The 14076-nt window shown below is 36.2% G+C and overlaps 1 protein-coding gene across 2 annotated transcripts in view; it reads right to left on the reverse strand.

The window, feature by feature from the left end:
* The window catches only part of LOC106871142 (cullin-1), a 120152-nt gene that overhangs the window by 6071 nt on the left and 100005 nt on the right, over window positions 1–14076 (reverse strand). For both annotated transcript variants that reach the window (XM_089354127.1, XM_089354128.1), the window contains 4 exons: window positions 13739–13870; window positions 6294–6386; window positions 4888–5006; window positions 4653–4758 (listed from right to left, as the gene is read on the reverse strand). In XM_089354127.1, coding sequence (XP_089210253.1) covers window positions 4653–4758; window positions 4888–5006; window positions 6294–6386; window positions 13739–13870 — 450 coding nt within the window. The remainder of the gene's footprint in view (window positions 1–4652; window positions 4759–4887; window positions 5007–6293; window positions 6387–13738; window positions 13871–14076) is intronic.

A 14076-nucleotide genomic window follows, 5' to 3' on the forward strand; every position in this document is an offset into this window, starting at 1 on the left:
AACTAAACTTTTGAGGGTGGTACCCAACAATGGCCACAGTCCAATGATAAAAGTAGCTATCTTTTTAATCACCAATAGGATTTTGTAGCGTTGCAAGACGTAAGGGAGATAACCGTAGCTCTTATCAAATCCTCTCACTATTTATCCTGAGCTGGATAAGTAATAATTTTTGTAACTTGGATAAACCTCAAGAGATTCTACAGGTTTCATTAGCAACTTGAATTTTCAGTTAGATGCACAACGGTGCAAATAACTGTACCAGGTTCAGAAAGCAAAGTAGGGAATGTTGAGCCAGTAGAATTATATTGAGTCATCTCATAATTAATGCGGTTTTTCATTTGCATGAACAGAAAGTCAAAGTGGTATGGGATAAACTACCTGATTCAACTTGCTATAAAAGCAGGTAGTAATTTTACTTTGTACTTATTCTTAGTGAAAGTTTTGAAGAGTGCAGTTCGATTTTAACAGTTATTTTTTCAAAGCTATAATGGAAGTGACAAAGGAGCATATTCGACATATTTTGCTTTATGAGTTCAATAAAGGCAACAACGCAACGGAAAGTGCAAGGAATATTAATGCAATATATGGGGATCGAGCAATAAGCGTAAGCCAGTGTCAATGGTGGTTCCAGAAATTCCGAGCCGGATACCACAGCCTAGAAGACACGTCTCATCTTGGAAGATCTATAGGGCTCAACAAGGATGTCCTGCAAACACTGATGGAACAAAATCCCATTGTAACTGTCGAGAAACTAACAGAGAAGCTTGGATTTGGTCATTCAATCATTCATCAACACCTGCATGCCACCAGAAAAGTCAGCAAATTGGGTCAATGGATTCCTCACATACTTTCCAAGTCTAATCGTGAGCAGAGAGTGAATGTGTGCTTTTCTTTGCTATCACATCTCATGAATGAACCTTTTTGGACTGAATAATGACTGGTGATGAGAAATGGGTTCTCTATAAAAATGTCAAGCACCGAAGACAATGCATAGGCAAATGAGAAACACTGGCATCCCTGGCAAAAGAAGGTTTTCACCCACGTAAGGTGTTATCTGTTTGGTGGGATATGAAAGGTTTAGTCCACTTTGAATTTTTAAACCCAAACCAAATGATAAGAAAGGAGATCTACTGTGAGCAGTCTGAGTGGCTTAAGTCAGTGCTAGGAGAAAAACGACCATCTTTATTTTCAAGATGAAAGTGTTCTTCCATTTGAATAATGCTTGGCTACATACAGCAAGGTTGACATTCCACAGGCTGGAGCAGTTTGAATGGGAAACGATGCCCCACCCACCATATTTGCCGGACATTGCTCCATCTGATTATTATTTATTCTGCAGTCTTCAAAATCATTTTGACAGAAAAAATATGAATTCTGTAGATGAGATCAGAACAGTACTGAAGGAGTATTTTTTATCAATGACAAGTGAATTTTGGAAGAGAAGCCTTGCAAGTCTACCAGTTATATGGAAGAGCATTGTAGAAAATGAAGGAGAGTATACTTTAGATTAAAAAAGAATTTTGTTTATTTCAATTTTGAAAAATAAAAGACATATAAAAAATCACATTATTCATGGTATGACCCAATATGTATATAATTATATATGTACATATATTATATCTTAATGTCTTTATATCTACACATGCATTAGTTGGACAGAGTTTATTGAGGAAGATTTTCTATAGGCGGAGGCTCTTCCTGTTGCCAGCTCTCACCTGTTTCCAAGCAAAGTATTATTTCCCCCATGGCAAGACAAATATTAGAAATTAATGAAACTGCTTCTGTGACAATAACAATCATTTACAACTATCACACAATGTCAAGACGAGCAAACATAAACACACGTATGTATATACAACGGGCATCTTTCTAGAAAATAAGAGCCATTTGTGATGTGTTCCATTGGTAACTGTTTACAGTGATGATCATATAGATCAATTTTTACTGTAGTTTTTGTGTTTGGATATAAATTCACCAGATTGTGTATACGGAGAATGGATAAGTACAAAATTTATGTAGATAGAACAGTAGATAGTTCAAGACCAATCTGCAAGCCTTTTATAAGAAATGTGAATAATAACAAACACCAGCACCTAACATAGCAAATTACTTTGTTCTACTTCCAAGATATCTTAGTGATATGGAATCCATTAATTTATGCTGTTAGTTCAGAATTAGCTGTAGAAACTAACTGTTTCATGGATATATTTCCATGCTGATTTGATCCACTAATTTTTGGCTGATGAAACTCTTAAATGAACACTCGAGGATTCCAACTCTATAGTCATTAATCTTTTCCATTACAGGAGTAAGAGGTGCAGTAGTAGAACACAGAGTCACTAGAGAAAATAAATCAGACTGCAAAGCCAAAAAACAATGGTTGTTGGGTAGAAAAACATACAGGCAAACAACTACTTAGTGTCCTACCATTTTACAATTCTGGCAAATACCAGTTTTATCTGGACAAGAGGCATGAGGTTAAGACTTAAGAGTTGCTACAGAAAAAACACATTCCCCAGTCTTTAGGGTTTACTGTGGCAGACTGTTCAAACGTTCCACCTAAATTTTCTTTGTTAATGACAGAGGTTCCCACAACAGTAATAAGCTTTTGAATTGATTAGACTGAGTTTGTTCCAAAGACTGAGCCTGTCCGATGGCACTGTTCAGTATTCTAGGTCTGATAATGTTTGAGCACATTCCATGATTTACCTACTTCAGTCATTGTAACTTTAAAATCACAATGAAATTTACAGTTAAATTCTGTAGAAATTTATCTGTATTTTCATGAAACCTACGAAAAGGCATTGACAGATGACTGGGATTATTTTATTGCATGGTTTCGCATAAGCCTTTAGAGATTGAAAATCATTATCAAAATTTAATCATACCACTTTAAGGACAGTTTGCTGAAATATCAAGATTGACTGTTCTAGTTATCTATTTTTGCTTTAGTGAATGATAACTTTTAAAATCATTAAACTGTTGTGATAAAAAAAGCTCCAAATATCACTTAATCAACTTATAAGAGACATATTGCCAAGCAGTCATAGTTCAGTATCACGCTCATGTGATACTGCAAGATGTAAGGGATATAACTGCTTTTATTGATAACTAGCTCTTATTCAGTTATATAGAACAACAAAATAATTTCCAGTACATACAAGAACTAGGCAACCTCATAAAAAGCAGAGAGAATCCTTGAACACAATACATCAAAACCACATAAAACTAAAATAAAACAGCATCAAAGTAAACGAGCAAATGACAAAAATAATAATGGTTTCTGATTTAGGAACAAATCCTGAGAGGAGGGGGTTAGCTGATAACATTAACTCCTGGTATGTGATTGGTATTTTATAATATATTAAAAGTTGACCTCAGCAAGTTGTGAACTCAGAACCAGAAGAAATGCTAAAAACCATTTTGCCAAACACTTTAATGATAATACCAAAAAGGAGGAGGGGTGGTATAAAGAAAAAAAATAGGCTTTAACTGGAAAACATGTAAACTGACATAAACCACAAAACTAACAGCAATCATCAAGCAAGTCACATTACTCAACATCAGTCGTTACAGATTAACTACTAGGATACAAGTCAATGCCAATATAATAACAACCTCAAATATTATAGTGTATTTCTACAAAGATAAATTAAGGTTTTTACTCATGAGGTAAAAATGCACAAAAAATATTAAATATTGCATGCAACAGTATGCTCTAACACACACAAATGATTGAATACAGTCTGATTGGTCAAGTTACTATGCAGTCTATATTAGTATTGTGAATAAATATATGCTGATGAACATCACATGGCAGAAAACAAAAATGGCTGCATAAGTAGGCTTCGATGCTGCTTTGACAATACACATATTATATCACACATCATCATCATCATCATCATCATCATTTAATGTCTGTGTTCCATGCTGGCATGGGTTGGACAGTTTGACCAAACTGGTTAACTGGCGAGCTGTATCAGGTTACAGCCTGACTCAACTTGGTTTCAACAGCTGGATACCCTTCCTAACCCCAACCACTTTACAAAGTGTGTTGGGTGCTTTTTATGAGGTACCAGCCAGGGTACATCTTTAGTGAACTGGTACAGCTGCTTTATATGGACTGGCATAGGTGCTCTTTATGTGGCTGACATGGGTATTTTTAAGTGGACTAGCACAAGTGCTCTTTAAATGGACTGGCACAGATGCTTTTATGTGGACCAGCACATAAATATTAATTCTGATAGAAAAAGTGATATGATATCAAACCTTGAGGCACCAGAGGCTGTTGTGAGGCTGGCTTTAAATTCTGTATTATCACATATGTTAAAAAGCATGGAAATTACAGGGTTGGGAAGGAAAAAATTTGTGTAGTACTAGCAAGAAAAAAAATACCTGCTCAGGAAAATTTCAAAAACAATTTTATGGGAATGCACCACACAGAATGTATTCATTTATTTATTTTAAAGTAAAATTCTATAAAACTGCAAAGCTGTATCTTAAAGCGGAAGTAATGCTTATCTTTAGGAATATAAACAAAAATATAACACTGACTGTAGCAGTCATTTCTGAGTAGCCTAACTTCATAGTTCATAACTTGAGTTAGAAGCTAACTGCATTCAATCAATAAATCAATCAAATTTTTAACTTACCTGAATAAGTAATTTCCGATCTTCCTCAATGTTTTTGTGAGTGCATTCATGCTCCATTTTTTCCTCTGTTTTCATGGGAACATTAATATTAACTCGTAATTTTTTACTGGAAAAAGAAAATAACATACATGAATAAAACTACCTTCATTATACATCAACTAGATAAACAAAAATTGAAAGTGTTATCATGTACAATAGTGAAATAAATTGGTTCTTAAAAATGTATTTTACCTACTTTTTGTAATCATTGAAGAAGGCCAGTTGTGAGGTGGGTAGTAAATCATTTTCATCATCAGCATCTGTCATTAGTAATTTAGTCTTCAGTAAGATCTTTAATACCTGTACAAGAGTATCCTATAAAAAGAATAAACAAAATAAATAAAATGATCCTTCAGCAAACATGTGTCTTTAATATTTGCTAAAACAGAATTATAAGAAATACTGTTAATGTAAAATAAATAAATAAACAACACTTAGATACTCTCAAACAAGATAATTGTTTCAAATTTTGGCACAAAGTGTGCAATTTTAGCAAAAAGAGTTTTGTCAATGTAACTGAATAACCCCGTTCCAATGCTCAACTGGTACTTTTTTTATCAACCCCAAAATGATGAAAGGCAAAGTAGATCTTAGCAGCATTTGAACTCAGATTGTAAAACCAGAAGAAATGTCACTAAGCATTTTGTACAGCCGACATGCTAACCACCTTCTTCTAGCAATATAATAAATTGTATTTTTTAATCTTATAATTTAAACATTTTCATTCATTTTAATCATATACATCATACATTTGTATGATGGTGACACTCATTTACAGCTGTTGTATGATGTCAAAACAAGAAGGCACACACACAAAGGTCTCTTTCACTTTCCAACTATCAAATCCACAAAGAAGGCTCTGTGTGTGTGTGTTTGTGCGACTATGTTGTTGTTGTTGGCACTCCGTCGCTTACAATGTTGAGGGTTCCAGTTGATACGATCAACGGAACAGCCTGCTCGTGAAATTAAAGTGCAAGTGGCTGAGCACTCCACAGACACGTGTACCCTTAAAGTAGTTCTCGGGGATATTCAGCGTGACACAGTGTGACAAGGCTGACCCTTTGAATTACAGGCACAACAGAAACAGGAGGTAAGAGTGAGAGAAAGTTGTGGTGAAAGAGTACAGCAGGGTTCGCCACCATCCCCTGCCAGAGCCTCGTGGAGCTTTAGGTGTTTTCACTCAATAAACACTCACAACACCCGGTCTGGGAATCAAAACCACGATCCTATGACCGCGAGTCCACTGCCTTAACCATTGGGCCATTGCGCCTCCTGTGTGACTATGTGCACACACACACATATATAAATACACACACATTTGTATGTATGCATATGTGTGTGTGTGTGTGTGTGACAGAGAGCTTTTAGTTTCCAGTTATAAATCAGAATGTTGAAGGGAAAAAAAATCAATCTCTGAGGTTGATACAATAAATAGATCCATAGATGAACCAAAATGATGAAAGAAAAAAAGACCTAGACTACTAAATGATGATGATGAAGGTGAGAACATTTTGTTTGCACTGATCCTGACAAATAATTTTAATCTATTAGAATTTATTTATCAGGAAAAAATTAGTTTTAAAAATCCATATAAATACATACAAACTTAATCTGTGTGCTTTCACATAGTTGCTGAGCTGTTAATACATTAGCTGTGTTGTACTGTAGAAGACAAGCCATTTGAAAGGTTGAAGCCTGCAACAAAAAAAGAAACCTCATCATAAGTAATGTATTCATTTTTGTTTGTTTCAAATCTAATAGATATATTTTAAATAAAATGATAATTTAATTTAACCCCTTACCTTTCTGATTACTCTCTGTAATGTTATGCCTATTTATTCACATTGGTTTGAATTAATCATTTATTATCTTGTAGCTTTTGAGATTTCAATGGTGTAATTGTTTATTTTTAAAATGACATTGTAGGGTAGGTGTGAGAGGCCAAATATGGCCAGTTTGAACATAAAATAGATAGAATATTTGGGCCAGATATGGCCAGTTTAAATACTAAATGGTTAAAGAGCTCATTTAGATCTTAGTCTCAGAATTATAATTAAAATGTTATTTACAATGAGAATGCTTTATAGAAATACTGTTATTTTTTGACACAAGGCCAGCAATTTCAGAGGAGGGGAAAGTTGATTACATCAAACCCAGTGCTCAACTGGTACTTATTTCATTGATCCTGAAAGGATGAAAGGCAAAGTCAACCTAGGCAGCATTTGAACTCAGAACATAAAGAAGAATGAAATGCTGCTAAGCATTTTACCCAGTATGCTAATGATTCTGCCAGCTCACAGCTCAATGCCTTATAACATTGACAAGTATTGTATTTTATTGACACAAAGAAAAATGTGTCATTTGAACTTAGAATGTAAGAGGGTTGTAACTAAATAGTGCAGGCATTTTGTCTGATGCTCTAACAATTCTGCCAATCCACCAATATTACAACATATCTGTCGAGAAATTTGTTTAGTTCATCAAAATTTAAGTTATAATAAAAATTAATTAAGTTAAATTATTGTATACTCAATTTTAACAAAACAATTGTGTACAAATACTAACGTCAGCTTTATGCAATAATTTGATCTATGAATGATAATTTTTATAAATTTACAAGTAATCAATCAAAAATAATTGAGTAATAATTTGTTTAATTCACATAACTATTCCATTAATATATGTATCATAATGCGAATTATCTTTGCTTATAATTATTTCGGTTTCGTACTTTTGCCGTTATATAGATTCGATTTCATCATACATCATAAATCCAGTTTTTTTTTTACTATCATGGTAATTTTCATGCAGTGTGAAATATGTTTGTATATACTTTGGTATGAAGATTATTCGAAGTTAAAGATCATATTTTGTACATTTTCAATTTTTTATACTAAGAACTCGGTTTTATAATTATCATGACATCATAATTCACATGAGTCTCTTTTCATTTTAAGATGCCACAGAATGTACAACATATAGTGATTCCAATATTTTTGAGCAACAATGCTAGTCCCATACTTTTTAAGGTTTATTATGACATTCTGTAACCCTTTTGAGCATGCACGTTTTTCATCTCTAGTTATATAATGTTTAAAGTTGCCTTCTTTATAATATGTCAAAATTTTTAAAATAATTAAAAATTCTAAAAAAAAAAAAAAATACAAAAGTGATCAGGAAATACCATACATAAAATTAATTTCAATAAACCCCCTTTTAGGACTTAAAAACAATTCGAAGCCAAATATGTTTTACCTTTTAACTTCTATTTGTTTCAGTCACTGAACTGTGATCATGCTGGGGTACTGCATTTGAGAGTAATTAAACAAATCGACTCTAATACTTATTTTAAGTTTGGTACAAATTTCATTGGTTTCTTTTTGGCAAACCACTCAGTTATGGGGGTATAAAGAAACCAACACTGGTTGTCACGTGGTGGTAGGAGATAAACACAAACACACAGAGTTTCCATCCATCAGATTCCTTCACTAGGCATTGATCAGCCTGGACCATAGGAGAAGACACTTGCCCAAGGTGTCGCACAGTGGGACTGAACCTGAAACCACATGGTTGCAAAGCAACTTTCTTAACCACACAGCCATACCTGAGCCTATCATCATCATCATCATGTAGCATCCATTTTCCATGCTGGCATGGGTTAGACAGTTTTTCATGCTGATGAGAATAATCTTTTTAAGAATATCAGAATCAACTTAGAATAAATATTTACTGTGTAACTAAGATACTGGTGTTTGAAGAAATATTAGGCTAATGGATAGTAAAAGTATCATCCTTTTTAATGTTTAATTTCCCATATTTGTACAGGTCATCTAAAAGTATGTTGGTATTTCGGGGCAGAGTTTTCTATGGCCAGATGCCCTTCATGTTGCCAATCCCCATGTAGCGAAGCTTCTCTCTCTCTCTCTATTATATATACATGAATGCAGACGTAGCAGATAACAGCTAGCTTTCGGCTGCATCTTTGGATCCTGTTGTGTCCACCACCTCTGATTGGTTGGTATTGGCGTATTTTTCTCTCTTGTTCTATCTCGCGCCAGAGTGTAACCCAACCAATTGACGCCTTCAGATAAGGTCACATAGCACAGTTTTCTGAACCCCTATTTGAGCCAATAGTTTCTTATAAATAGCTATTTTTTCTGAGCATGTTTGTCATTTGGCTTTAGACCTTCTGAGGTCTAGCCACTGACCACAGAGCATCCAGCCAGTTCCAGCGATGACATGACTCCGCCTCACTGGAGATCCAACACTTCGTTCAACTAACTGTTTACTACAAGTTTCTTCGTCGCCAGCATCTACACCAACTTCTCTAAGTACACACCAAACCAGCGACGCTAACATAACTTTATCCACGCTGTTTGTGAAATGCTTCACCAAGGTTAACAGTGAATACAACCTGCAAGAACTCCTGTACCAAGTAACAGGCAACAGCATTAAAGCCTCAACTTCTTACATGACATGTGTCTTTCTTCGGCTCTGCCTTGATGCCACGACTTCTTGGTACAGTACTTCAACCACAACGAACTGGTATTTCCCATCCTTGTGTTTGGACTTTCTTCTATCGTCCTTATAGACTCTTTTCTATTCTCTGTATCTCTCGCACTCACATACACATTTTTGTATACACACACACTCTTTGTTTACACAACGGCTTGTCTAATATTGTGTTTCATTATGTCGCACTCACACACACACGGACATCTTAACCTCATTTCATTTTTGTTTTTATATTTGTGCCGACCGTGCAATGCGCTAAAGGAGCCATTCCTTCGTCACCATCTCCTGGTCGCATGGTCGTTACACCCACTTGTTTCCAAGCAACGTAATAAATATCCTAATCTATCAGTCAACAAACAACTTGGACATCCTTCCAAGCAAACAACACTATTAGTGAAGCCACTGTTTACAACCAGTAAGAGCTAAACATATGAAGACGAGAGAAACATTATGGGCTTCTTTCACTTTCCATGTACCAAATTTTTGGTCAGCCCAGAGCTATAGTATGAGGACACTAGCCCAAGGTGCCATACAGTGGGACTGGTCTCAAAACCATGTGGTTGGGAAGTGAAGTTCTTAATCATATAGCTACAAATTACAAATTGTAAGGCAGGCAATAGGAAAGATTGTTCACTTAGGAGATAAATGCACCAACTCCTAAACACCACAATTTGCTCAAACTGAAGTAAACAGCTGAATATCCGTTCAGTGTTAGCGTGAAGGAACATGAAAGGTTGAAATGAAAACAAAATTCAATGGCATGACAAAAGGCAACTTTGGCATTAGGAAGGGCATCCAGCCATAGAAATCATGCCAATGCAGATATTGGAGCATGATACAGTCATCTACTTCATCAGCTGTCAAACCCTCTAACCCATACCAGCATGGAAAATGGATGTTAAATGATGATGATGATGATGATGATAGTATTAGTGGAGATAACTGTGGTTATTGAATTTTAGCTCTAGGCTTAAAGAAAATCAGTACTGAGGTTGGATTGTCCAACTAAGGTGGTGCCCCAGCATGGTCGTAGTACAGTGACTGAAACAAGTACAAGATGGACAATAAAAGAGATGAGGGAGTGGGAGGTTACATTTGAAATTAAAATAAACATTCTATGAAGGATATACTAGTAATGCACATTATAAAAGTATCGTTCCAAGAAAGCTTCTAAGGTTACATTGAACAAGCTGGGCATAGAAAAAACAGATGGAAAAACAGCTGTAGAAATCAGACAGACAAAAATATATTTCATACAAGAGTCTAGAAAAAAGTGGGTTAATTACTTCTAAATAATAATGATGTAATCCTGATGTATGAACAAATTACTTCAGCTAAATTATCCATATGATAGAAAAAGGAGAGAATAAGTCAATAAAAGAATTGCTATAATTTCATGCAGGCCTGGCTGTGTAGTTAGAAGTTTGCTTCCCAACCTCTTGCTTCTGGATTCACTTGCATTGCACCTTGTGCAATTGTCTTCAACTACAGCCCCAGGTTGACCAAAGACTTGTCAGCAGATTCATCATCATCATCATCATCATCATCGTTTAACGTCCACTTTCCACGCTAGCATGGGTTGGACGATTTGACTGAGGACTGGTGAAACCGGATGGCTACACCAGGCTCCAATATGATTTGGCAGAGTTTCTACAGCTGGATGCCCTTCCTGACACCAACCACTCAGAGTGTAGTGGGTGCTTTTACGTGCCACCGGCACGAAGGCCAGTCAAGCGGTACTGGCAACGGCCACGCTCAAAATGGTGTATTTTATGTGCCACCCGCACAAGAGCCAGTCCAGGGGCACTGGCAACGATCTCGCTCGAAAGTCCTTACACATGCCGCGAGCACAAGTGCCGCTAGGTGGAAATTGAAAGAAACCCATCATGTGTGTATATAGTGGGGGGGGGGGGCATATATATATATATATTGCTCTTTCTTGAATTAACAGCTAACTTATTGTTATTATTATTCAAATGTGACTTAGTCAATGAATCTAGGATTCCCCATTTCTTTCAATATCTAATCGCCCAGGCCACATGTAATTTCATTTCAATTTCAGCCAAACTACCCCTCTCATTGCAAAATGCTTATGCAATAAATTTAACAATAAAATGTACATGTATATTAATTTAATATTAATATTCTAAAGATAATAATAATAATTATTAAATACTATGCCTTTTCTTCTGAGCCCATCTAGCTGTGTGGTGCGTAAATTTAGTTTGCACAAGGCCTGTACCCAACGTCCATCTTCAGCATCTGTCGTTTATTTAATATATATTCCCAAATATTGTTCCACTTCTTTGCTGCTGTTCATGAATCAACAACTCACTCCCTCTTTCTTGAATCAACAGCTAAGCTATTGTTATAGGATTCTCCCATTTCTTTTAATATCTAGTTGCCAAGACCACATGTAATTTCATTTCAATTTCAGCCAGACTCCACCTCTTGTTGTGAAATGCTTATGCGATAAATTTAATGATTAAAATGTACATGTATATTAATTTAGTATTAATATATTAATGATGATGATGATGATAATAATAATAATAATAATAACAATAATTGTTAAATACTACAGCTTTTCTTCTGAGCCTATCTAGCTATGTGGTGGGTAAACTTAGTTTGTACAAGGCCTGTGCTCAACGTCAACTTTGCACACCCATTATGACACCCACCTCCCCACCACCATCATTTTTAATTCATACATTAATATTTTCACCTGGCAACTCATACGCTTCCTGTGATGTGTGTGATGAATACATATTTTGATTACCTCCTTATACCCTCATACAGGCACCCTGATAAATGTCGTATACAGTTAAAGGTACCTCATATATAAATATTTAGACATATAATACTTAAACTGCCCTATGTAACCACCCTATTCTCATACCCACTTGTTGGCACTTGCTCTAGATATTGGATGAGGTGGCGGCGGCGGGGGGGGGGGACTGTGATTCATTGTAATTCACTGAATAAACTATGTCCCAAAGCTCTATGCTAATTGGTAAGCGTTTTTGCAGATCTTCTTTGTTTCAGGTGATATGAAAATTTCCACAACTACCTTGCTGCCACCACTCCCAAGTACTCAATCTCAGGGCCGCTACCATCACTGTTGGTACAATGAAAGGAAGGAGTGGGGAGAGGATGGAAATGTTGGAGCGACACCATGTTGAGGTGTGTGGTATGCAAGAAGATGAAGGGGAGACTCAGCTAGATTCCTCACAGATAAGAGACAGAGATTCAAATTCTTCTGGATCAGCAGGAAGGATGGAGTAGGTGGTATAGGCATACAGTTAGCAGAAAAGTGGGGTAGATAAAGTAATTGAGGTAGTCAGAGTATGTGATAGGGTAATTAAGATGTGACTTATCATAGGTAAATTAACAGATACATTTATCTCTGAGTTCTAGAAGCATTGTGTGTCCCACCCACGTTTAACAAGAAAATTTCTCACACACTCTACCACAACAAACAAACTACATCTCTACATCTCTTCCTCACATTTCCACTTCATCCACTAGGCTTACTTTCCACTCCCCAATCCTGTCCTCTTGGCCCTGTGCTACTGTATCAGTGCTCTCCGCTAGCTTCCGACTGTGTGTTCCACCCATGCCCTGTCTCACTGTATCATTGTGCATGCCCGACACTTTGCAACCATTTCTATCCTGCTGTCTTCCACTCTCTCTATCCTTCTCGTGCACTTCTCTCAGGTTGGGTAACCATATTTCTTTTGTGGTAGTGCACTTGTTTCTGTCTTCATTCCTGATTTTTCTCTCTCACACTGAGTAACCTTGTACCACCTCTACAGCAAGACACCTGTTTCTATCTCTCTACCTCACTATAACCTTTCATCGTCTGACACAAGATCATCTCCTACAATGCCCCCTCACCTCTCAAAAGTTTTTTTTTGTTCTTGCAAGTACTTAGTGACCCTGTCAGTGCAGGTGCCACTTAAAAGCACCCAGTCCACACAGTAAAATGGTTGACAGCACCCAGCTGTAAAAACCTCTGACCTCGCCTGTGCTTGTGCCATGTAAAAAGCACCAAGTCCACTCTGCTAAGTGGTTGGTGTTAGGAAGGGCAGCCAGCTGTAAAAATCCTGCCAAAACAGTTACAGAAGTGTGGTGCAGACTTCTGCCTGGCCGGCTCTTATCAAATCATCCCACCCATACCAGCATGGAAAGTGAACGTTAAATGATGATGATATATATATGTATGTATAAATGAATATATTATGTATACATCTATGTGTGATTTGTGTTAGTCTCCCACCACCACTTGACAACCTGTGTTGTTTTGTTTATGTCCTCGTAACGTAATGATGTGACAAAAGACATCATTAGAATAAGTACTTGGCTTTATAAAAATAAGTACTGTGGTTAATTTGTTTGACTAAAAATCCTTCTAGATGGTGCCCCAGCATGGCCACAGTCCGATGACAGAAACAAGTAAAATGTAAAAGACAAAGAATAATGTTTCACAAGAAGAAATGAAGCAGAGTAACTTGTGAAAATTCAAATATTACCTGTAGTGTATACTTGTTTTTAAAGCAGCTAGTCACCAGTTCTCCTTTCGAGAGATGGTACAACCAATTTAACTTACGCCCACTGTGCTGGCTGCTGTAAAATGTTGTAAATCTTTGGAAACTTCTTTCAAGCTAGAGTAAAATGAAAATATTTGAAAAATAATTTGAAAACAACCAATATGAAAGAAAGAAAAAAAAAAAGAAATTAATAGCATTCTTAAGTTAAATGAATATCTTGATTTCAACGTTTGGTACAAGGCCAGTAATTTTGGGAGTGACCCCAGTGTTCAACTGGTACTTATTTTATCGACCTTCAAAGGATGAAAGGCAAAGCTGAT

This window comes from Octopus bimaculoides, chromosome 6, assembly GCF_046866305.1.
Source record: "Octopus bimaculoides isolate indiv1 chromosome 6, ASM4686630v1, whole genome shotgun sequence".
NCBI classification, from domain to species: domain Eukaryota; kingdom Metazoa; phylum Mollusca; class Cephalopoda; order Octopoda; family Octopodidae; genus Octopus; species Octopus bimaculoides.